At 33.7% G+C, this 26308-nt stretch overlaps 1 protein-coding gene across 1 annotated transcript in view; it reads left to right on the top strand.

Annotated features, from left to right (window-relative positions):
* Positions 1–26308, top strand: part of SPATA16 (spermatogenesis associated 16) — a 205790-nt gene that overhangs the window by 40382 nt on the left and 139100 nt on the right. Inside the window, exon 2 of the mRNA XM_047755284.1 lies at positions 12874–13019. Coding sequence (XP_047611240.1) covers positions 12874–13019 — 146 coding nt within the window. The remainder of the gene's footprint in view (positions 1–12873; positions 13020–26308) is intronic.

The following is a 26308-nucleotide window of genomic DNA, read 5'->3' as shown; positions in this document are numbered from 1 at the left end:
ATTTATCCCAAAATTAGGATATTAACCAGATGCCAGCCCCATTTAAAGTAAGAATTAAGCAAGATGGAAGTTGCCTTAGAACAGCATTTTCCAAAATGAATTTCACAAAATTCTAGGCCCTCAAGGTGCTCTTTAAAAAAAAAAAAAAAAAAAAAAAAAAGTTTGTTGCATGAAGGAGATTCTATGGTCAAATAAGTTTGTAAAATATTTATGCCATATCCTCCTCTTAGATATTTGTAATACACATTAGTACTAATCATTAAGTAGTTTTAGTAGCCCTACAGTTGGCTTATTTGATCTGAGAAACGTTTTTGAAACAATAACTCCTTAACTTTCTGTGGAACTTGCAATTTCAGAACTATTTCTGTTCTGAAGGAACCTATGGTAGGGAAGGGAAAGGAAGAACCCAGTGGTAGTAGAGACCCAGACTAACTTTGTGTCATAACCCACATAGTGCAACTTCCCATGAGGGTGTATGGATGTGTAAATTGGAAAAGAAATTCTTAGAGGGATAATTATATTTCTCTGCATGGAGTAGATTAAATCATTGAATCCATTTCTTCACCTTCTATTCCACCCAGTCATAGCATTATACCTCCGCAATCCATCCACGTTCTCAGCCCTTGACATTGGGCTTGGCTGTGTGCCTTGCTTTGGCCAGTGGAATGGGAGTGGACCTCAAATGATCAAGGCTTTAAATGTGCTTGTCCAATTGTCTTACTCTCTTCTACTCCTGTCTTTTCTATGAAAGTATCATGTCTCAGATAGCTCCTGTTACAAGCCCTTATCAACCTAGAGTTAACCACCTAGACCGGCCAACTTCAGCCAACCTGCAGATATGTGGACAAAAAAATAACTGCATATTATATGCCAGGGTGTTTAGGGTGGTTTGTTCTACAATCTTTCCATGGCAATTCCTGAATTATAAACTGCTCCATAGGAGTTTGCTCCAAAATAATTAATACTGCTATAAATGTCCCTAATAAAGAGAACACGGGTGTGAAATCAAGTGATGTAATATAGGGCGTTGAATTTGTGGATTTTTGTTTTGTTTGTTCCCTTTATTATTAAATTCTTGAAAACTATGACCTGTCAAAAGCATATCATTTTTTTGTTACCTCACTTGTCTTAGTATGTTATCCCAACATTTTCAAAGAAAATATACACTCCCAGACATCCCAGCTTTCCCCACTTAAATAAAATGAGGTAATGAAAAACATTTAACTGACATGAATATAAATTTTCAAAGAAATACATCTGTAGTTTCATATATCAAGACCAAGGATCCCACAAAAATCCCAATTATTATCAAGTGTCCTCAAAATATTAATTTTAGTTTTGTGCTATTCAGCAAAAGAGGTGAAGGAGTAGATTAAAGAAAAACCTTGCCTAGGGAGCTGGCCCCTCACTGCAGCCACAAGGCCTTCATCACGGGACCCCAGGCAAAGATCCCATGATCTTACAGGAACTGTGCATTTTTCTCTGTGAGCACCTCCACCATCTCTTCTTTTTCTCATTTGTGCACATCATGTAGTCCTCCTCCTCTCCATTTCTACGTGTTCCAGCCTCCCTGCTTCTAGAATTAGTCAACTCTCTGTCTACAAAGTAGGTGATTGTAGGAATTAAGTAATTCTTGTATGTAAAAGTGCCTTACCTGATGCTAAAAAACATGTTGATCTCCCTCTCTTTTTCTGCCTATCCTACTATTTCCTTAATGGTGATGAGATTAGATGGATGGATGAATGGATAGATAGATGATAAATAGATAGTAGATAGATATAGATATAGAAGATAGATAGTAGATGCATAGATTAGACAGTTACATAGATACATAGGCAGATAAACATCTATATCTCATTGGACTATTACATATATCTGTCTCACTGCATGTATGAATATGAATGAAGTAGTCATAAATAAGAAACCAATGTTAATGACAACTGTCAGAATTTACATTTGTCCTTCTGGATTTCACTGTGACTCACTTTAATGGCCAGCTGAGAAAAACACGGGATCTAGGTGAGACAGCAGATCTGGATTTGAATCATAATTTTAGAACTTATGGTCCAATAAGTTAATATCCTCTCTTCAACCCAATTTCCACGCCTGAAAATAGGAATGATAATATTTTAAAAGATACCATCTATAAAATATAGTATCTAATGGGATGCTATGTATGAAGAGCTTAACATAATGCCAAACACATAGTTGGCACTCAATAAATAATAAATGCTAATAATTATAATTATTGTACAAGAGCTGGAATTTGTATGTGATATTATATTTATAATATAAATAACTACCTTGAAACAAGCATGCTATTAACATTATCTTATTTTAATATCTCTAGCTTTATGAGCTGAAATGCAGGGGCAGGAAGGAAGGAAAATTTATTGTATTAATTCATCTTACTCCTGCCATTTTTCTAATCTCCTTTATACATCAGATAGCTAGAGTTTAGGGGTATCCCTGAAAAAAAAACCTGAAGGTTAATGTGTATCATCTACATGCTTCAGAGCATAAGCAAATTACTGGCTGGTCAGATCAAGGTGAAATACCGTGGAATGAACCCACTGTGGCCACACCTCTATTTTAAGGTTACCTGAAAGAAAAAAAAAAAAAGAAAAGAAAAGACTGAAGCACAGCTATTTTAACAAATAGGAGTAGGAATGATTAATTACTTTTTACTGTCATTCAACAGCTTGTCACCGAGGGAGTAACCTCATTTCTCCTATTCCCATAAATTTAATAGAGGTCACATCATGGCCTACTTGGCTGAAAAGCATTGCTCCTGAAACCCTGATGGTACATTTAAGTCCACTGATGTGTGAACATAACTCTCTGCATCTCTTAGCCCCACACACTCTGTGTCTCCCGGGGAGACATTTTCGTAGATCTATGTGGCACCATGTAGAAAGTTATAAGGAATGAACTCTCTGATTCATTCCTTTCTCATGTAACAAGATCAGACAAAATTCAAAACCAATGGGTGTTATTCTATGGCATAGAGATTCCTTCCACTCTGTTAAGGGAGTATAACAAGACATTTGTTAAAATTGAAAACTATTAGTTGAGTGTGTGAACATTTAGTTTGGTATCTAAAAATTGATTAGAAAGATCCCACCGAAAAATCTGCAGGATAGGATGATGGTTAGCTGTTATGCCTAAAGCCCTTCCCTCTTTGCATTAACTCAGATGAAGAGATTTCTAAAAAGGATAATTACAAAGGCCTGGTAGACACCAGGTAGAATTTCCAAAAAACAAAGCCCCAAGGAAGAACAGATGAGAAAAAAGTAGATTATCACCTATATAATATCACCTATATTGTATCCCCAGTTCAGAGACACAGGGTTTTTTTACAACTGGAATGCCAACAGTCCCCCTACTCTGTTGAAGGACTCACTTCTGAGGCGCTCAATACTATCTCATCTCCTAATTCTACTGTAAGTACTCCCCTTTTAAACCCATGCATACATAAATGTTAATCCCTTTCATATTTAGGAAATGGAAATTGACAAGCAATGGTTTATTTAACCTTGAGATATGGAGTCATTAAGAAGATATGGTGAAAGAAAAATCAGTGAACTGAAGATGCTGTAGTTTGTTTTGTTTTTCTTTTTTTCCCCTTACAATTCTCCTGGCAAAGAAAGTTCTGTATGTAAGTTCTAATAGCACAGAGGTGAGCTCCAAGGAGAACAAAGAAGAAGCCACCAACCCAATCTCTAGCAAACATTTGGCTTGAACCAGGTTCTTACATAGTCAAGCCTTAAGAAAGAGTCTACATAGTGAAAAAAAGGGAAGGGGAACATTAAAATCAGGTGGAATCCTGAAGGCAAGTTTTCCAAAAGAATGCTACTGTAAGTTTTAATGAGAAGTTCTACTGAATGTCTAACAGAAGTGCTAGGTACTAAGGTTATATTTTTTAAAGAATTAGTGAATAGAATAACTTAGGACAATGATGTGGATAAAAGAGAACTTTCCATTGAGAAAAAAAAAATCAGTTCTATCCTCTGTTAAACTAACAAATCACTAGACCTCTTTTTAGCATAGGTTTTTCTTTTTTAAAAATTATATAAATTTCAGGAGGTTATTATTATAATTCGACATCTGTGTATACTAAAAAGTGATCACCAGCACAAGTCTATTTACCATCCATCACCATGCAGCTGACCCCTGTCACCTACAGGTTTTAATATCTGTCAAGTGGGACAAATTGTTGTCTACTTCATCGAGAGACTAAAAACTGAGATGTAATTACATACATGAAAATGTCTTAGAAATTGTAAAAATTCATTTGCAATGGAGTCTTTAACATCTTTCCTTTTAAAGAGATTATCCTCTACATTTCTGATGTGACATGATCACTTTTTGATGCTTTACTGATTGCTTCTACTTTAAAATCCATTCTGCAATTTAATTTTTGATTTCCTTATAATTTTCTCTATTTTATTGAATTCTCTAATCTCACTTTTTCGAAATAACAAATGAATACTGCCTTTTCGAGTTATCTTTTATATTTTGACTCAAGGGAACATATTTTCAGGATTCATTGTTATGTGTTCCAGCCTCTCCATCCTTGGCTTCATGACTTCTACATCAGCTTAATTCTCAGGCAAATGTTTGTCCCATACAGTAAAGAAGAGCTCTTCAACACTGATATCCTGCAGTCATAACACCTATACCTTGAAAAAGACTACCCCATGGGGTAGAGATAGTTCTCCAGAGGAATTCAAATCTGTAGGATGGGGAAAGAAATGCAGAACATTCCAAAACACCAGGTATCCATGACTGACCTTATAGAAATTAACAAGAAAAAGAGCATAAAATATAAGTGGTATAGGACCAGAGCAGATAATCCATAAATGATAAAAATATAAGTGACTAACAAATATGCAGAAAAAGTCTAGTCCTAATGCTACAAGTAACTAAGCAAAGTAGGTGGTAACATTTTAAAGAATAATAAAAAGCCCACACTTTCTTAAAGAGCTGTCGGCAGAAAAGATGGTGATAAAAGCTATGAATTTTTTTCCTGAGTGAAGCACAGAACCAACAACACACATCTAAGAAAAACTAAAATAAATGAGCTAAGTATTTGATTAAAATACTAGTTTAAAAAACTATAGAGAAGCAAAATAAAAACCCTTAGGAGATCAAGAGGAAAAAAATAACAAAGCCAACATAAAAACCAAAATCAATGAATTAGGAAGCAGAATAGAAGAATTAATAAATTAATCTAAGAATGTGTTGTTTTTAAGAAAACAAAACAATCAAGACCCTGCAATTCTAAGAAACAGAAAAGATAGAACTATATAGTATGGAGAGTGAAAAAGGAATGACACTACTGGTATACAGGCATTTAAAATGTTTTAAGAATATAATGTTCTTCATTGTAATGATACTTTAGACTCCAAATGAAACTGATAATTTTCTAGGAAAATATAAATTAACAAAATTGATACAAAACAGTGAAAACCTACACAGAAGAATAATCAAATAAGAAAAAGGAGTTGGGATCAAAATTTTTTATTGTTTATTTCCAAAAGTGCCAGCATATTGAAAAAGATGAGAATCTTTCCAATTTGTTCTATACAGCTAGCATAAGCCTGACACAAAAATGTGGGAAAAAATCCAAATGTAATTTAAAATAAAAAATATATATCAATGATCTATTTAAAAATATATCAATATTTTGAAAATAAATCAATAAGAATTAGAATAGCCCAATTTAAAAACGAGTAAAATTCATGAACAATATGCACACACATAACCAATAAATGTGAATGGTTGAGTTAGTAAGCAAATTAAGGTGAAGGGCCCTTTTTGTCCATTTCATTAGCCAAGAATAATTAGATTAAAACATTGCTAATACCTAGTGTGCATAAGTATATAGGAAAACAAGGATGTAATTATCTTGGTAAAAATGTAAAACTTTTTGGAAAGCACTTTCATGATATACATTTTCTAAAATACTTTTTTTTAGATTGTAATATATATGTCTGACTCAGCAATTCCAATATGTGAGAGAACATTTATAACAGACAGAATATAACAATTTAGAAATGATCAAACCTGTGGCAAAGATGTAGATAACGAGGTTGTTCAAAGTACATTATTTATGACATTAAGAATTTTCAGACTAGGGAAAACATTAAATGGAGATCTAGTAAAATTATGCAGCCATTTAAGAATGCTATAATCTATGTTTACTAATGTCAAAGATGTATTCAAAATAAAAAACATAATAGTATAGATAATGAATAATTTGATTTTCATAAATGGGAAGATAAACATGTATGATAGATTAGGTAGATAGGTAGATATGGAACTAGATAAGATAGATAAATTCATACCAATACCTAACACCTAACAGTGGTCATTTTTTAATAATAGAGTTGTGATTGTTTTCTCTTTATAATTTCTTAGTTATTTAAATTTCTAATTATTGAGTAGAGTTCTTTTCACTGCATGTGGTTAAAAAAAAACCCTATTCTCTTTGATTTTGTCCCACTCTTTCATGGACTCATACTTTATTAAATAGAGTAAAAATAAATCACTAGAAAAAATGAAGTAAAAATATAGCATAAGCATATTTTAATATACTTCATATTCCATTTATTAATTCCATTCCACTTTTTTATCTATGTTCTTAAAGATCTCTTTTATGTATTTCTCTCTCTTCTGAACTCCATAGCACTGTGTTATCTGTAGCTTCCTAGAATTCTCAGGGTTACCCAGGCCTTATTTTTTTTCCTATAAAAATGCCCTCTCCTAAATCTTCAGAGATTACTCAAAATCATGTCCCAGGTACTCATCATACAATGCTCTAGTAAGGGAGAATCTATTAGCAATATCCATCTTACTAACAATGATCCTAATTAGAGAATAATGAGTCTACAAATAACAAATGCTGGAGAGAGCATGGAGAAAAGGGAACTCTCCTACACTGTTGGTGGAAATGTAAATTAGTACAACCATAATGAAAAACAGTATGAACGCTCCTCGGAAAACAAAATATAGAAATACCATATGATCTAGCAATCCCACTCCTGGGCATGTATCAGACAAAACTACAATTCAGAAAGATGCATGCACCTTTATATTCATAGTAGCACTAAGTAGCTAAGACATGGAAACAGTATAAATGTCCATTGACAGAGGAATGGATTAAGAAGATGATGTACATGTATAACATGTATAGATGTATATACAATGGAATACTACTAAGCCATAAAAAAGAATGAAGTCATGCCACTTTCAGCAACATAGACAAAACTAGAGATTCTCATACTAAGTGAAAGTCAGAAAGAGAAAGACAAATACCATATGATATCACTTATATGTGGAATCTAAAATATGGCACAAATGAACCTATCCAGAAACAGATTCACAGACATAGAGAACAGACTTGTGGTTGCCTAAGGGGAAGACGGATTAGAAAATGAAAACTATAACATTTAGAATGAATAGACAACAAGGTCCTACTATATAGCACAGAGAACTATATCCAGTCTCTTGATGGAAGATAATATGAGAAAGTGAATGTAGGAGTTCCTGTCAAGGCTATCCATGAGGACATGGGTTCGATCCCTGGTTTGCTCAGTGGGTTAAGGATCCATGCTGCCATGAGCTGTGGTGTAGGTTGAAGATGTGTCTTAGATCTTGCATTGCTGTGGCTGTGGTGCAGGCCAACAGCTACAGCTCTGATTTGACCCCTAGCCTGGGAACTTCCATATGCTGCTATAGGGCCCTAAAAAGATTTTTAAAAAAGAGAGAGAGAGAGAGAGAATGTATATATATGTATGATTGGGTCACTTTGCTATATGACAGAAATTGGCAAAACATTGTAATCAACTGTAATTTAGTAAACAAAAAAAAAGAAAAGAAAGAATAATGATGGTTGCACTTTTAAGAATGGGACCAATAATATAATATTTAATTTTGGTTATTTCTACTATTATTGAGGTTTATGTTATTTTTTCATCTATGTTTTTATGTTTTTAAACACAACTTAAAATTCCTTTGTGCCACAATTTTTGAAAATAAATCTAATATCTATTTCTTACAAAAACTTTGAAATACTTTAGAAAGAGGTTTTATAACTCTGAAATATTAGCATCCTTTCTCAGAAAACTCAAATGTATTTTGTAAAATAGGTATTATTTTCTTTTTAAAATTTGAGCTTATTATTCTAATTTACTACTGAAATTTCATTTTAATACCTACATTCTTATCAAAACAACTATACCCATAAGAATTTTTACTGCATTTTTCCTTAAATATTATGTTTTTCATTTATCTATGCTTCGTTCAAAAATATTTTAGGCTTCCTTTCAAAACAAAAGACTAATACCTAATTTTTTTTCCTAATTCAAAATCCTGTCACTGATTACTATATCACATAGTTTAAAAGTTTTTATTACCTTATCACCATGACTTATTTCACAAAAAGCTAAAGCATATAGCTTTGGATAAATATAACTTGAACTAAGTCTCCCTTCTTACATTTGAATAAATATATCTCACATTAAAGTCTTTCATCTTCTGGAAAATTACCTTCTTAATCTTTATAAAAGTCTGCATGAAAATTTTAAAATTCAGCAAAATATCTGGAATGTTTTTTATAATCCTTAAACCAGAATTTAGTGTATATTTACTATAATTCTACCTTTAATTTCAACATATTTATAACAATTTGCCTTAGTGCAAATCTTATTTCAAAGATGTACCACTTTGGCAAACGAATAAGGCAATCTTTGGTAATATCAGAAAGTTCTCTGTCTTATAGTACTTGATTGATTAAACCAAGATCCCTACAGTATATAACATAAACCTACCCAGCAGGCTACCTGTTTTTCCATTTACATACAAATTGAAAAATTATCCTTTGTCTTTCCTTGCCATCTTCTATTTTGGTTTAATAAAGTGTGCTCTTTAGCGTATTAAGATTGATCATTTTATTCTTTTTCTGGCCTCAAATCCCATAGAAGTAGAGAATAATGCAGATATTAGAAGATCAGGCATTTACTTTTCACTTTCTCTCAGTGATCATAGACGGTCTTAAATATTATTAAATCTGAAGGTTGGCTTTCTCCTGCCACATTGGATCTAATGTCTCTGTGGAAGCTACTCCCTGAATGGCCCACACATTCATCCCACAAAAAAGTGTGTCTGAGACAAGAGATGTGTCTGCTCTTGGCAGCAGAAAGGATCACAGAGGAGGAAGGAGCAAAAGATACATACAATGTGGGGCTTGTTTCTTTTTTGTTTAAGATCGCATGTGAAAAAGCCATGAAATGGGAGCAGTCAAGGCTTGGAAAAAATGCTGATTTAATTTAAAGGATAAAATTAATCAAGAAGGGCTATAATTTTAATATCATGATATACTCACAAATAAAACTACCTAATTTCTACTCATTTTGTTTTCTACTGATCTGAGCTTTATAGAGCTATGTTACCAAAACTTTTTTTTCCCCTAAAAAACTATCTGTTTAGGTATCTCTGGGTCCTGTGGGATTGGACTGGTGGAAAAAAAGAGGTGCTGTCTGAAGCTATCATGTACCAACTACAATGCTTTTTTAAATTAGATTTTAAGGTCTGTTTACAACCACATGTACGTTTGTGCAGTCAGACTCTTAAGAACAGTTATTAAATCAGTTTTAAACGCTGTGTCTCTTTTATTACCATTTTTACCAGGTAATCTTTATAAGGCATCCAAACTTAACATTGACTAAGTTCATTTACTTTGTTTTTCATCATCTTTTTAAAATATTTTCATTGAAATACGGTTGATTTACAATGTTGTGTTGTTTCAAGTGTACAGCAAAGTGATTATTACATATATATATTTAGATTCTTTTCCATTATTGGTTATTATAAATTAACCTATAATTATCTAGCACAGTTCCTATGCTATGCAATAGGTCCTTGTTGCCTATTTTATAAATAGTAGTGTATATATTTTAATCCCAAACTCCTAATTTATCCCTCCTCCTCTTTCCCCTTAAGGTCATTTACTTTATATCTTCCACAGAAGTCTTTGCTTTTTTTTCCCAAAAAAATAATTGAGAAATGTACTCTCAAAGTCCTTATAAGAACATGAACAGAAGTTAATTCTTTTCTTAGGGGTAATTTGAGGAGAAAAACTTTTACATTTTTTTATGTGTATATAGTTGCATGGGAAAAGAAATAACAGCTTATATATCTGAAGAGCTCTTATAATTAATAAGATGAAGATTAACGGGTCAATGGAAATAGGCAAGGAATGGAAACCAGGAATTTACATAGAACTAAAATAAGCCAAAATTTATTTAAAAGACATATCTAACACAAATTAAGATTTAAGGGCAGTAATTTTTGTCTGACAATTACTAGTAATTACTCAATACATATGTATTGACTGAATTCATGCAGTAACAAATTTCACTCATCAAACTGGAAAAGACTTAAAAATGACATTAGGGAGTTCCCGTCGTGGTTCAGCAGTAACAGTTATTAAATCACTGTTAAATGTTTTGTCTGTTTTATTACCAATATTATCAGGTAATCTTTATAAAGCAACCAAACTTAACATTGACTAAGTTCATTTACATTGTTTTTTATCATCTTTTTAAAATATTTTTATTGAAATATGGTTGATTTACAATGTTGTAATGTTTAACTAGGATCCTTGAGGACATGGGTTCGATCCTTGGCCTCACTCGGTCAGACATTCAACAGGGCCATGAGCTGTGGTGTAGGTCACAGATGTGGCTTGGATCTGGCGTTACTGTGGCTGTGGTGTAGGACAGCAGCCAGAGCTCTGATTCAAGCCCTGGCCTGGGAATTTTCATATGCCATAGGTGTGGCACTAAAAGAAGATCCAAAAAAAAAAGCCATGAATTCTCAAAATTGATAGGAGATCCACTTGAAAGATAGTGGCTCCAGGTAACTACCCACTCAAACTAGGGATGTTAAACATCTAGATTCTCTTTCAGCTTATTTGTTTTTAGATGAAATTAAGAAGAGAAATATATTTTAGAACAGACTATAGCCATTTTCAAACAATTTGCACTTTTATTTCAGATATTTTTTTCATTTACAATGATTTTAATTTTTTCCATTACATCTGGTTTACAGTGTTCTGCAATTTCCTACTCCACAGCAAGATGACCCAGTCATACATACATGTATACATTCTTTTTTTCTCCCATTATCATGCTCCATCATAAGTGACTAGACATAGTTCCCAGAGCTATACAGCTGGATCTCATTGCTTATCCATTCCAAAGGCAACAGTTTGCATCTATTAACCCCAAATTCCCAATCCAGCCCACTCCCTTCCTCCCCCCCCCCCCACTTGGCAACCACAAGTCTGTTCTCCATGTCCATGATTTTCTTTTCTGTGGAAAGATTCATTTGTGCTGTATATTAGACTTCTGATATAGTGATATCATATGGTATTTGTCTTCCTCTTTCTGACTTACTTCATTTAGTATGAGAGTCTCTAGCTCCATCCATGTTGCTGCAAATGGCATTATTTCGTTCTTTTTGATGGCTGTGTAGTATTCTATTGTGTATATATACCACATCTTCTTAATCCAATCATCTGTTGATGGACATTTAGGTTGTTTCCATGTCTTGGCTATTGTGAATAGTGCTGCAATAACATGAGTGTGCATTTATTTTTTCAAGGAAAATTTTATCCAGATATATGCCCAAGAGTGGGATTGCTGGGTCATATGGTAGTTCTAGGTATAGTTTTCTAAGGTATCTCCACACTGTTTTCCATAGTGGTTGTACCAATTTACATTATCACCAACAGTGCAGGAGGGTTCTCTTTTCTCCACACCCTCTCTAGCATTAAACATTTTGCACTTTAAAAAATAATTGACAATAATTTTAGCATAAATGGCAAGGCAACCTCAATCAGTAAAAGAAAAATCAGCTTAAACAATATCATTTAAATAGGATTTAGAATATAAGAAGTGTTTTGTTTGGGTATGTATAAATACGTATGAACTCCAAATATTACCATTCCTGGTATGAAACACATAGAGAAGATAAAGAACAAAGACGCAGATACTCTGAATAAGGTCACTAAACACAGGTGGACTTTCTCTTTCTGCACCAGCCTTGATTAAGAAACAATAGAAAACTCTGAGGGAAAAAAAGAAAGAAGTGCCAGTCTAGCCTTGTCATACTATAGACACATCTTAATGTGGGGATTTCCCCCCTAAAAAATTAATTATTTTCTTCCTCTAGAGTTTATCTATGGTGCCCAGAACCCATTGACTTCCTGGAATTTTTATTAAGAATTCCACATTCCTGCCATGTTTTTCAGATACTATGGCTTCTGCCAATAAATTCTAATAAATTTTCACTTCTTTTCTTTCAATAACATCCTAGAGAATATGATTCAGACTCAAATTAATCACCAATCATGTTAATGGCTCCTAGGAGTTTACTTCCGACACCCCTTATTATATTAAATCAAACTTGATAGTGTGCTAGATCACTGCTCAGTTGGGTTTTCATAAAAGCACTAGTATTTAATATGATTTATACCTTGGTTTTCTGTTAATATCTTTGCTTATTGTGTGTTTTATTTTTAAAACAGACATTCTTAGCTAATGGCACCCCTTTAAAATATATCATACTTTTAAAATATTTTACAGGAAGCATTTTACAGTAAAGTGTGTTACTTATTTTATATTACAGTTACTTAATAGTGAACAGTAACACTTTATTTAATTTATAATCAAAATGTTAATATATTACTTGTAGTTTGGAAAAACTATGTGTACAAATCTATGTTTTGCTTATTTTAAAGGTAAAGTATATGTCAAGATTATTAGAAAGTTTAAAGCATTGTTTGTTTTTGTTTTGTTTTTAAAGCTTTGTAGCAAAGGGGCAGCTCTGGGAAAACCATTTGAAGCATCTGCTGAAGATATAGCAAGTGTGGCAAGTTTCATTGAGACAAAGCTTGTTATGTGCTATCTACGGATGAGGAAACCTGACCTTGCCCTGAATCACGCACACAGGTAAAATGAAGTGTTAATATTAACAAGTAAGTACCATCCATACAAAGAGATGATATTATTTGAGCTTATGTGATTAACTTAGATTCCATTTAAATTTAAAGACAAAACAAAAAACATTTCTTTACTACTTGATTTATGTTAAGCTAGACAATCACAGAGATCACAAAGGGCATCTCAATACCTAATTAAGAAAAAAAACCCTAATGGAAGAAATAGAAGAAATAGACACATAAATAACTATCCATAGTGCAGGACAAAATTAAAAAGACAGATAACTGTAATAGCAAATTATTGCAGAAAAGAAGGAGGAAATTCATAAGGTTAAATGAGGCATGAAAAGGATTTCCAAAATTGTCCAAAATATGGAGAGTGGTAGAAGGAAATTCCAGCTATGAACTATGAGCAAAGACTTGAAGGATTATGGTTTATTTGGTGATAGCATAGCTAATTCAAAGGATGCTACACAGAGTGGGTGTGACCGCTATCCAAAGATATGAATTTTTTTTTTAATCTATGACCTTAAAGACTTCTTTTATATATTTCTATCCCTCTTCTGAACTCTGTTATCTTGTGGCTTCCAAGTATCCTCAGGATTACCCAGGCCTATCTTTTTTTCCATAAAAATTTCCTCTCCTATGTCCTGTTTCCTAAAGTCCTTGCTTTCATTGCAAGTAAATTCAGCTTAATGTACAGCAAGATAAAGTGATTGTATTATGCCTTTCAAGTAACTCTTTTCTTAGAATTATGATGCCTCTATCCCTCCCTGCCTGACTGAAAGTGATTTAACTAGAGCTTTGGTCTTATCCATTCTCTGATCTTACACATCCTGGACTTCTTCTGGATACAAATAACACAACTAATGTCAACATACAAACATAATGCCCTCACTGTTCATAACCACTAGAAACATAACCATCAATTATGTTAAGGTTCATTATGTAATTGGGAGACCTGCCAACATGGTAAAAACTCCTTTTCAACTCTATATCCACGATGATGTAAAAATTCCACCAAAGATTCTTCACAGCCCTAAGGAGACCTTCAAGCTTACAGGCTTATGCTTGACATCAACGACCTTAGACAACAAAATCACTTTGAAATTCATATGACAATGTGCTTGAAAGAAATTTTCTTAAGTAAACTGCAGAATCTAAATACGGATACTCTTTGACAGCAAAAGATATTCAACTCTTTATTTTCTGGAAATGCCTTATGCAACCATAGTTTCCAAACCCAGTATCAGGACATATGGTAAGTCAAAGAATTTTATTCCATTTCCATTTGAAAGGACTAATATTGGAAATGTAATATATATATCAGTATATCAAAACATTGGAATTTCTGGGTTACTTGGGTGACTTTTAAGCACAATGGAAAAAATATTTGAAACTGAAAATAGCCCAGAAAATCTTTACATAAACAATAATGGATTCAGACGCACTTGAAAGTATTTATTTATCACCTTCTCCATGGCTTTCACTACACATAAGAGCTGCCACCAAAAGGGCCTACATATTAAGGAAAATATCTCCTGGATATTAGAATGTTTGGTGGCTTTAAAATTATTTTTAATAATAAAAAGATTATTAATGGTATGCTCATGTCAAAATTCAATTCAGTATTATAAAAATAAGTAATGAAATTAATCAAAATTACTCTATAATCCAAATATAAGAAACCATAAAATACTGTTTTTCCTGAGGATGCAAGGATTAGATTCACTATTTAGATTTAGAAACTTTTGTTTTAAAACTAAGAGTGCTGTTTCAAGACCTAGAAAATTAGTGAGGGGAGATACAAAATGATGGATAGTAAAACAATCTTCCCTATTATGCTAGGATTAACTTTTGTATCCTTTTTATTCTATTGTAAAATAACTTTTGCTTATGTTTCTAAGGTGAACATTAAGTATGAAATGAAAATCAATAGAGGTTAAACAGTCAATTCATACAATTAATAAAGCACCAAGTGAAATAAATCATTTTGCTGGGCCTGTCATATTGCAGAACTGCAGAAGCCAGTGCACAGGATTCTAGTATTAAAATGTTTTTAAAGATCTCAGATTTTAAAATAGAGTCTGAAACATAAACATATTTCTCAAAATAAATAAATTAATCAGGCTACTCAGTCTATAAATAGCTTTCAACCATTAGTTATACACTGAATGTAGAATCTTGCTTTTGTATTATTACCACATTATGATAGTTGATACTAATCATGGATCAAAATTAAAATATCCCTCTTTTGCATTTATTTGCATTTGCTGAAGCATCTTTCTTTAATTTTATGTAAATGTGAGGTCTACTGCATATCTTTATGAGATTCGTTAACACAGAAGTTAACTTGAAAGCCATCATGTGATTTGCTTGTGATAAAAGTAAGTGCATATTGTTTTGTCATGCAGACGACTACAACTATAACTTTTTGCTTTTAGGTTCAACAAAGATACATTTTGCAATTAATTAGCTGAATATTGCCTTTTAAAACGTAAGGGATACAAAGGCTTTAAAAACAATTATTAACAATTTTTCATTTTTTAAAATAACATATCCAAAACAGCAAATATGGATATCAGTTTTTCTTCTACTTCAACCAAAAGCGATTCCTAGAGTCACCAGTCAAAGACATTAACTCTGTGCTCACTTCGGCAAACTAATGTCATTGCTTATTAATGGTGTCTTGAACATTCCTAAGACTGGTTTCTATTTACTGCTTTCTTATCCAGAGTATAAATCTTTCTACAACTCTTTTCCTAACATATTATATTTTGATGTGTGTAACTGTAAAGATTCTAATGATGCATGTCACCTTTTTTGCATATTTCCCACCTTTAGACTGCTGCTGTTTATTTTTGCTGCAGAATTTTGATGCCACAAGGTGGCAGGCAAGATGAGGTCTAAAATATCAAAAATGTAGAAATGAGCGTCTTTTCAAAATTGTTTTATAACAGTGGCATCTACATTCATTCATTTATTCAACAAATATTTATTGAATACCTACCAACAGCCTGTGGTAGGCTATGGGAGGGCAGTTGGAAACAGGATATATATTGTGTTTATATACTTTAGAAGAGGGAGCAAAGTTTAAAATGCAAATTTTAATAAATATGAGAAAAAAGAGTGTGAAAAATATGACAAAGGTAATAAACATAATTTCATGTTGCAGAGGCAGCATCTCATTTTAAAGCAGAGCGTGGAATCTGTAATCTGACCAGTCAGGTTTTAATTCTGACCCTCCTACTCACCAGTTTGCCTGAGTTTAATTCTCTATAAAATTGGGTTATAATGATAGGCCCTACTTCACCAATACTGTCTCACAAGGTTTCGTGAAAATTAAACATAAGCCCATGGATTTTTTTATTCCAGCCATGATAGAGGTAGTGCCACTGTACTTGCCTTCCTTCTGTAAATAAATACAAAACATAAAAAGAGAAGTCTTTTTAGACACTGGAAAATGGTCATAGCAGCACTATTGTCCTTGAGAGAAGGGCAATACGCATAACTATCCCCACAATTTTCTAAGTTTTTTGCTGGGGTTGTTTCCTTGCCCCAACTCAGAGAGCTGGAGATCCAGCTAAACTGCAATCTCAGTGAGCTGGGGGAAGCAGAGATGAGAATACCAGGCTGACAAAGTGCTATAATTTACAGGGCTAGTGACCAAAAGAGAGTTAGCTATATAAGGAGGATGGTAGTAGAAGACTGCATGAGGATTTGCTGCAGGTTCTTGACCAATATGAGAAGTGAGACTTTGTGTAGCAAGACTGTCTGCTACAGGAATAAGTGCTAAATGAAAATACTAGAGGACTTGCATTGATAGGAGATACTGAAGTATCAGTGTGAAGAGACCTCACTGAGCACCTCGACATTCAGTTGAAATCCCAAGAAGACCATGTGTTCAGAGTTAGGACCTTCCAGAAAGGACCACACCTTAGGATTAAGCTCAAAGTCAAAATAGGCCTGACTTAATAGAGAGTAAAACTGCATGGAAAGAACAAGATTAATTGCTATTTAATTGCCTAACAGAAAAAAAATCAACAACTCTGCAGGGATGATGTCATAATTTCAGTTCCCTACAAAATTTCACCCAAAATCTCTACCATAAAACTAAAAATTACTACACAATGAAGTAGGATGAGACTCATATTTAAGAAAATACACAGTCCATAGAATCAGACCTCGAGATGACCCAGATGTTAGAATTGGTAGAAAAAGATTTTAAAGTAACCATGAAAATTAGGTTCAAGTATCTTGAGGCAAAGATGTTGTCATAATAAGAGATGAGAATCTCAACAGAAAAATAGAAACTATAGAAAAGAACCAAAGAGAAATTTTAGCATGGACTAATAAAATATCTAAAATTAAAAATGTACTGATTGATAAGTTCTCTTTGTGGCTCAGCAGGTTAAGAACCTGACTACTATCCATGAGGATATGGGTTCAATCCATGGCCTTGCTCAGTGGGTTAAGGAACTGGGGTTGTGGTGAGCTGTGGTGTAGGTTGCAGACCCAGCTTGAATGCCACATTGCTGTGGCTGTGGTGTAGGCCAGAAGCTGCAGCTCCAATTCAACCCCTAGACTGGGAACTTCCGTATGCCACAGGTGCAGCCCTAAAGAGAAAAAAAATACTGGTTAACCTTAGCACTTGGTACTTAGAACTAAGTGACTTAGTACTAAGGAAAGGAACAGTAAACTTGAAGACAAATCAATAGAAACTACCCAATATGAACACAAAGAAAAAAAGATATTTTTTAAAAATTAACTTACACTTCAGGGACCTCAGAGACAGTAACAATTATGTAGCATACATGTAACTGTCCCAAAAGGAAAGGAAAGAGAGAAAAGGGCATAAAAGTAATTACTAGAAATTTCCCAAATTTAGTTTAAAAAGGAAAATATAGTTAGCTCCAACTAAAATAAATACAAAGAGAACCATTTCTATAAATATCATTAAGCAAACTTTTGAAAACCCAAGACTAAGAGAAAATATTAAAGGCAGATTAAGGAACACAACAACCTGCATACAGGGACAATGATACAAATAATAGATAGTTTTAATCAGAAATAATGGAGGCCAAAATTCAATGGAACAAACCTAAAGTGCTGAAAGAAACATGATATCAAACCAGAATTCAACAACAAAAAAATTCTTCGAAATGATGGCAAAATAAATTTATATAAATAAAAGTTTAAAAATTAATCAAGTACATCTGCAGTTTGAGAAACAATATTTCAAACTAAAGTAAATTGACAATAGGTTAAAATTTGGATCTATAAAAAGGAATTAAGAGCACCAGAAATGGTAAATAAATGATGAAATATAAAACGCTATTTTTCTTCTCAAAATTTATTTAAATATGAATGATTATTTAAGCAAAAAATAGCATTTTACCATATAGAGAAAAAATAATAAATAACATTTTTATTATTCAAATGAATTTATCACATCTGTAGTTATACAATGATCATAACAATCTGATTTCACAGGATTTCCATCCCATAACCCAAGCACATCCCCCCACTCCCCAAACTGACTCCTCTGGAGACCATAAGTTTTTCAATGTCTGTGAGTCAGCATCTGTTCTGCAAAGAAGTTCCATCTGTCCTTTTTTCAGATTCCACATGCCAATGAAAGCATTTGATGTTGGTGTTTCATTGTATGGCTGACTTCACTGGCATGATAATGTCTAGGTCCATCCATATTGCTAAAAATGCTGGTATTTCGTTCTTTTTGATGGCTGAGTAATATTCCATTGTGTAGAGGTACCACTTCTTCTTGATCCACTGTTCTGTTGGTGGACATTTAGGTTGTTCCCATGTCTTGGCTATAGCAAAGAGTGCTGCAATGAACATTGGCGTACATGTGTCTTTGCGAGTTGTAGATTTTTCTGGATAGATGCCCAGGAGTGGGATTGCTGGATCAAATGGTAGTTCTATTTTTACTTTTCTGAGGCATGTCCATACTGTTTTCCACAGTGGGTGCACCAATTTACAATCCCACCAACAGTGTAAGAGGGTTCCTTTTTCTCCATACCCTCTCCAGCACTTACTGTTTATAGACTTTTGGATGATGGCCATTCTGGCTGGTGTAAGGTGGTACCCAATAGTGGTTTTGATTTGCATTTCTCTGATAATGAGTGATGTTGAACATCTTTTCATGTGTTTTTTGGCCATCTGCATATCTTCTTTGGAGAACTGTCTGTTTAGCTCTTCTGCCTATTTTTTGATGGGGTTGTTTGTTTTTTTGGTATGGAGCTGCAGAAGGTGTTTATAAATTTCGGAGATTAATCCCTTGTCAGTTGATTCACTTGCAGAGATTTTCTCCCATTCTGTGGGTTGTCTTTTCATTTTGTTTAGGGTTTTCTTTGCTGTGCAGAAACTTTGAAGTTTGATTAAGTCCCATTTGTTTATTTTTGATTTTATTGTCAATACTCTGATAGGTGGATCTGAGAAGATGTTGCTGTTGTTTATATCAGAGAGTGTTTGGCCTATGTTTTCCTCTAGGAGTTTGATAGTGTCTGGTCTTATATCTAGGTCTTTAATCCATTTGGAGTTTATTTTTGTGTATGGTGTTAGGGAGTGTTCTAATTTCATTCTTTTCCATGTGGCTGTCCAGTTTTCCCAGCACCACTTATTGAACAAGTTGTCCTTTCTCCATTGTATATTCTTGCCGCCTTTGTCATAGATTAGCTGGCTGTAGGTGCATGGGTTGAATTCTGGGCTTTCTATCCTGTTCCACTGATCTATAGTTCTGTCTTTTTGCCAGTACAATATGGTTTTGATGACTGTTGCTTTGTAGTATAGTCTGAAGTCCTGGAGCCTGATTCCTCCAGTTCCATTTTTCTTTCTCAGGATGTCTTTGGCTATTCTGGGTCTTTTGTGCTTCCAAACAAACTTTAAAATATTTTGTTCAAGTTCTGTGAAAAATATCCTTGGTAATTTGATAGGGATTGCATTGAATCCGTATATTGCCTTAGGTAGTATAGTCATTTTGTTAATAATAACATTTTGATATGAGATTCAACTACAATATACAAAAATCTGTTGGAAGAGGCACAAATGGACTTTTACTATAAAGTTTTTATATGAGATAGTACAAAATTAAGTAGCCTGTGTCAAATTAAAAATCCATGTTATAATCCCAGAGTAATTATTTAAATATTAAAAGTACAGCTAGAAATCCAATAAGGAGGACTTTAAATTATATACTAAAGACTGTTTAATTAACTGAAAATAAGTCAAGAAAGAAAGAAAAGAAGGGCAAATAATGGATGGGACACTGGAAGATACAAGAAAGTAGGGATGAACCAAATTAGTAAAAAAATCACGCTAAACATACTGAACTAATTGACTCAACATTCCAATTAAAGGACACAGATTGTTAGTATGAATTAAATCACAAGATTTCACTATCTGATATCTACAAAAAGACATTGGTTGAAAAATACAAAGAAGAAAAATGATATCCCATAGAGTAAACAAAAAAACCTGTTTTTATGTCAGGCTTAGCTATGTTAATATCAGACAAAGTATATCTCAAGAAAAGGAATATTACCAAAGATAAAAATAAGTTCAGGAAATCTGGAAAATTTGCAGTCTGACAGAGCTTGTTTTCTGACTAAAATGCAATTAAATTAGAAAATATTAACAGTAGGATATCTAGAAAAATCCCTCCAAATACTTAGAAATTAAAACAATATATATTGAAATAATCCATAAGTCAAAATAGAAAAAAAATGAAATAACAAAGTCATGGATTTGAATCTCTGCTTCATCATTTACTAGCTTTGACTTTCACAAGTAACCTAATTTCTCCTTGCCTCAGTTTTCTAATTTTTAAGTCTAAGTAAACTGGTTAAAATCACTCCTAAATCTTAAAATATGTCAGATTTGTATTTTGTTTCAATCTCACTACCATCAATAAATGTAGATTCTTTTTTTTTTTGTATTTTTAGGGCTACATTCATGGCATATGGAGGTTCCCAGGCTAGGGGTCCAATTGGAGCTACAGCTGCTGGCCTATGCTAGTGCCACAGCAATGTGGGATCCGAGCTACATCTGCAACCTACACAATTCACAGCAATCTCAGATCCTTAACCCACTGAGGGAAGCCAGGGATCAAAGCCATGGATGCTAGTGGGGTTTGTTAACTGCTGAGCCATGACAGGAAATCCTGTAGACTATTTTCAATGGTAATAATATTAATAAACTATATATGCATAGAGGAGACTATTATTTTTAAAAGACCGTTTTTGAACCCAACTGGTAATAAATGAAGTAGATAATTTGGAAATTTCTATGAAAATATAACTTTGGGGGTATCATTATTTACAACTTTGAGGATAATTAAAATACTCAGATGATTAGAACTTAAAGCATTACAAATATACATGTTTTAGAATAAACTGTTTCATAATAGAAGTAATAGAAATTTCAAAACTTTCTTGCAGATCTCATGAGATGAGCTGTTTTAAATACATACAACACTCTTTTCTTTACCATAACTGAATATTTAAAATTTGGCCAGGAGTGACATCAGCAATATGGCAGAACAGGAGTTTCCCAGCTTGTATTATCCCTTGGCAACAGAACTTGGAAGCTATACACAAACAAAAATGCCCTTGTAGGAACTTAGGAATCCAGGTAGAAGATTGTAAAACCTCAGGGGAAGGCTGTTCTAACAAATTAGGCTTAAACCAAGGAGGATGACATGACTACAGTGGTCCTAGCTAGATTCAGAAACTGTCCTAACCCATGTGGACTTGGCTATAGCCCCATCTGACCTTGGTTCTGTCATCAGCACAATATGCCAAGGGACACAGGAGAAGTCATGTCTGCCTGTGCTTCAGTAATGGACCCACAGACCTTGGTCCTGGTTGTGGGCACTAAAGTAACTCATGATCTGACTCCATTCCCTTACAGCCAAGATCCATAGCAGTCCTTCTAGCTGAGGGATCTGGCTGGAGACATACTCATTTGTATCACCAGAGATGCTGAAATGTTCCTGTGACAAAGTTCCAGCCCCTCCCATAACAGTCTTGGAACACTCCTACCCAGCTAGGGACCTGGTGAGGGACATGATCACCAACCCCTTCAGAGCCATGACTACAGATCTCAGTTCCTTCTATGTACACTGAAGCAGTCCTGGGATTTATTTCCAGCTCCTATCTACCTCAGTCCAGAGCAAGCCTGCCTGTTCAGAGACCCACCCAGTGGCCCAGTAGAAGCCCCTCCAAGGACCCAAAGAGAGGCAGATCAGTCCATATACCTGATAACAGGACCACTGTCTGCACACCCAACTGTAGATCCTCAAGTGGACCCTTGTTCCAGAACCAACCCTACTAAACAAGGTCCTAAAGGCAGTTCTGCCCACCCAGGGACCAGATGATCCACATGCACACAGGACTTTGGTAGGACGCTCACCAACCACGGATATCACTGTGAACCAAGAAACAGCCAGGTGACCCAGTTCTGATCCATCTCAACTACAGTTCTGTAGGTAATCACATCAGCCTGGGAACCAATAGAAGCCAACATTGAATCATTTAAATATTTAAAACAAATATTAACAGACTGAAGGAGGAGATAGACAGCAATACAATAATAGACAGGTACTTCAAAACCCCACTTTCAATAATGGAAATCAATAAGGAAAGAGCAGACTTGAATAACATTATGGAACAAGTTGACATAATAGACATAGATGCAATGTTCTATCCAACAGCACCAGAATATACATTTTTTCTTAGCACATACAGAACATTCTCCAGGATAGATTATATATAGGCCCACAAAGCAAGTCTTAACAAATTTATGAAGACTGAAGTCAAGAATTCCCTGAGGCACAGTGAGTTTAGGATCCGTCATTGTCACTGTAGTAGCTCAGGTCAGATCCCTGGCCCAGGAATTTCCACATGCCAAAGGCACAGTGGAAGGAAGGCAGGAAGGCAGGAAGGCGAGAAAGCGAGGGTGAGGGCGAGGGAGGGAGAGAGAGAAAAGAAAAGAAAAGAGAAAAGAGAAAAGAAAAGAAAGAAATCATATCAAGCATCCTGTTCCAACAATGGTATGAATCTAGAAAGAAAAAATGGAGGATATTGAAAAATTCACAAATACATACAAACTAAACAACATACTCTAGAAAATCCAGTGGGTCAAAGGAGAAATCAAAAGAGAAATCAAAAAGTATCTTGAGACAAATGAAATTGAAGACAATATACCAAAGCTTATGTAATACAGCCAAAGCAGTTCTAAGAGGGAAGTTTATAATGATAAAACAATTACATTAAAAAACAAGAAGATGCTAAATCAACAGACTAACTTTACCCTTCAAGGAACTTGAAGAACAACAAACCAAGCCTGAAGTTAATAAATAAATAAATATTAACTAATTTTAAATAAATAGAAAGGTATCCCATATTCTTTGATTAGAAGGTTAATTATTGCCAAAATTCTTTCCATATACAGAAAGAAAGAATGAAAGAAAGAAAGAAAGAAAGAAAGAGAGAAAGAAAGAAAGAAAGAAAGAGAAAGAAAGAAAGAAAGAAAGAAAGAAAGAAAGAAAGAAAGAAAGAAAGAAAGAAAGAAAGAAAGAAAGAAAGAAAGAAAGAAAGAATAAAGATCAGGGGAAAATGAATGAAATAGAGGCTAGAAAAACAATGTAAAAAAATCAACAAAACTACAAATTGGTATTTTGAAAAGATAAAATTGACAGTATTTCAGATTGAATGACAAATTAAAAAAGAGGACTCAAACACAATTGTAAATAAAGAAAAGACATTACAACTTAACAGCACAAAAATACAAAGGATAAGAGAATACTATGAAAAATTATATACCAATAAATTGTATAACCTAGAAGAAATGGACAAATTCCTAGAAACATACAACCCACCATGACAAAAATCATGAAAAAATAGAAAATCTGAATATACTAATAATAAGTGTGCATTTTGAACAAGTAATCAAAAGCTTCCCAACAACAACAACAACAAAAAAGACCAGGACCAGATGGCTTCACTGGTGAATTATGTCAAACTTTTAAATAATTAACCAGTCCTTCTCAAACTCTTCCAGAATCAAAAGAGGAAAGAATACCTCCAAGCTAATTTTTCAAGGCCAGCATTACCCTGATACCCAAGACAAATAAGGACACTACAAGAAAGGAATATTACAGGTCAATATCTTTAATGAACGCAAGTGCAAAAGTCCTCAACAAAATAATAGCAAAGTAAAGTCAACAGCACGTTAAAACAATCATACATCTTAAACGATATTTATTTCCTGGGTTGCAAGTCTCCCAGGACATACACAAATTAATGAATATGATGTTTCATCTTAACAAAATATAATATAAAAAATTTATGATTATGTAAATAGATTGAGAATAAAAATCATTTGACAAAATTCACATCTTTCATGATAAAAGTTCTCAACAAATTACATATAAAAGGAATGTACCGCAACATAATAAAGACCGTATATGACAAGCCAACATACACCATTGTACTCAACCGTGAAAAGCTGAAAGATATTCCTCTAAGATCAGAAATAAGACAAAGATTCTTTTTACTGTCACTTTTATTTAACATAGTACTGAAAGTCCTGTAAAGAACAGTTAGGCAAGAAAAAGAAATAAAATGCATCTAAAGAGAAAGGGAAGAAGTAAAACTGTCTCTACTTAGTAGATGATATGATCTTATATATAAAACAGCTCTAAAGCCCCCACAAAGAAACTGTTAGAACTAATAAGCAAATTCAGTAAAGTAGCAGGATACAAAATAAACATACAAAAATTATTTGCATATACACGGCAATGACTAGTCCAAAAAATAAAGAAAACAATCTTGTTTAAAATAATATAAAAAGTAATAATACTTAGGAATAAATTTAACTAAGGAGATGAATGACCTGTATACTGAAGGTGTAAGACATTAATGAAAGATGGAAGAAGACACAAATAAATAGAAAGGTATCCATATTCTTGGATTAGAAGATTAATTATTGCCAAAATCCTCTACTACCCCCAAAATACCTACAGACTTAGTGCAGTCACTACAAAAATTTCAATGGCATTTTTCAAAGAAAGAGAAAAAAATCAATCCTAAAATTCACATGGCAACACAAAAAAATCCAAATAGCCAAAACAATCTTGAAGAATAGAGTTAAAGACATTACACTTCCTAGGTTCAAACCATACTACGAAGCTATCAAAGTAATCAAACCAGAATTGCACCGGTATATAAACAGACACATAGACCATGGAATGAAATAAGGAGCCCAGAAGTAAACCCACATATATATGGTTAACGGGTCCATGACAAGGATGCTAAAAACACATAATAGGAAAAAGATAGTTTCTTTAATAAATAATATTGAAAACTGGGTTATCCACATGCAAGAGAATGAAATTAGACTCTTATCCTACACCATATACAAAATCAACTCAAACTGAATTAAAGATTTTAAAGTAAGACCTGAAACTATAAAACCCCTAGAAGAAATAATAGAGGCAAAGCTCCTTGACAATGGTCCTAGCAATGATGTTTTGGATATGACACCAATGCACAGACAGCAAAAGCAAAAATAAACAAGTGGATTTGTGTCAAACTAAAAAGTTTCTGCACAACAAAGAAAATTTTAAAAATGACAAGACAACCTATGAAATAAAATATTTGCAAACCATATATTATATAAGGGGTTAACATCAAAAATACATAAGGAATTCTTACAACTCAATAGCAAAAAAATAAATAACCTGTTTTTTAAATGGGCGAAAGATTGGAATAGACAATTTTCCAAAGACAAACAAATGGCCAACAGGTTTACAAGCATCACTATCAGAGAAATTTATATCAAACAATGAGCTACCACCTCATACCTGCTATGTTGGCTATTATCAAACATATGATTATCATACTAAAGTAAGTCAGAAAGAGAAAGACAAATAGTATATGGTGTCACTTATAAGTGGAATCTAAAATATGGCACAAATGAACCTATCTGCAAAACATAAACAGAATCACAGACACTGAGAACAGACTTGTGGTTGCCAAGGGGTAGGGGGAGAGAGAGGGGAATGGACTGGGATTTTGGGGATAGTAGATGATGCAAACTACTACATTTAGAATGAATAGACAATAAGGCCCTACTGCAGAGCACGGGGAATTGCATCCAATCTCCTGGGATAGACTATGATGGAAAATAATATTTTAAAATCGAATGTATATATGTATGATTGAGTCACTTTGCTGTACAGCAGAAATTGGCACAACATTGTAAAGCAACTATATGTTA

Source organism: Phacochoerus africanus, chromosome 1, assembly GCF_016906955.1.
Source record: "Phacochoerus africanus isolate WHEZ1 chromosome 1, ROS_Pafr_v1, whole genome shotgun sequence".
Lineage (NCBI taxonomy): Eukaryota > Metazoa > Chordata > Mammalia > Artiodactyla > Suidae > Phacochoerus > Phacochoerus africanus.
This window is presented reverse-complemented; position numbering and strand designations above follow the sequence as displayed.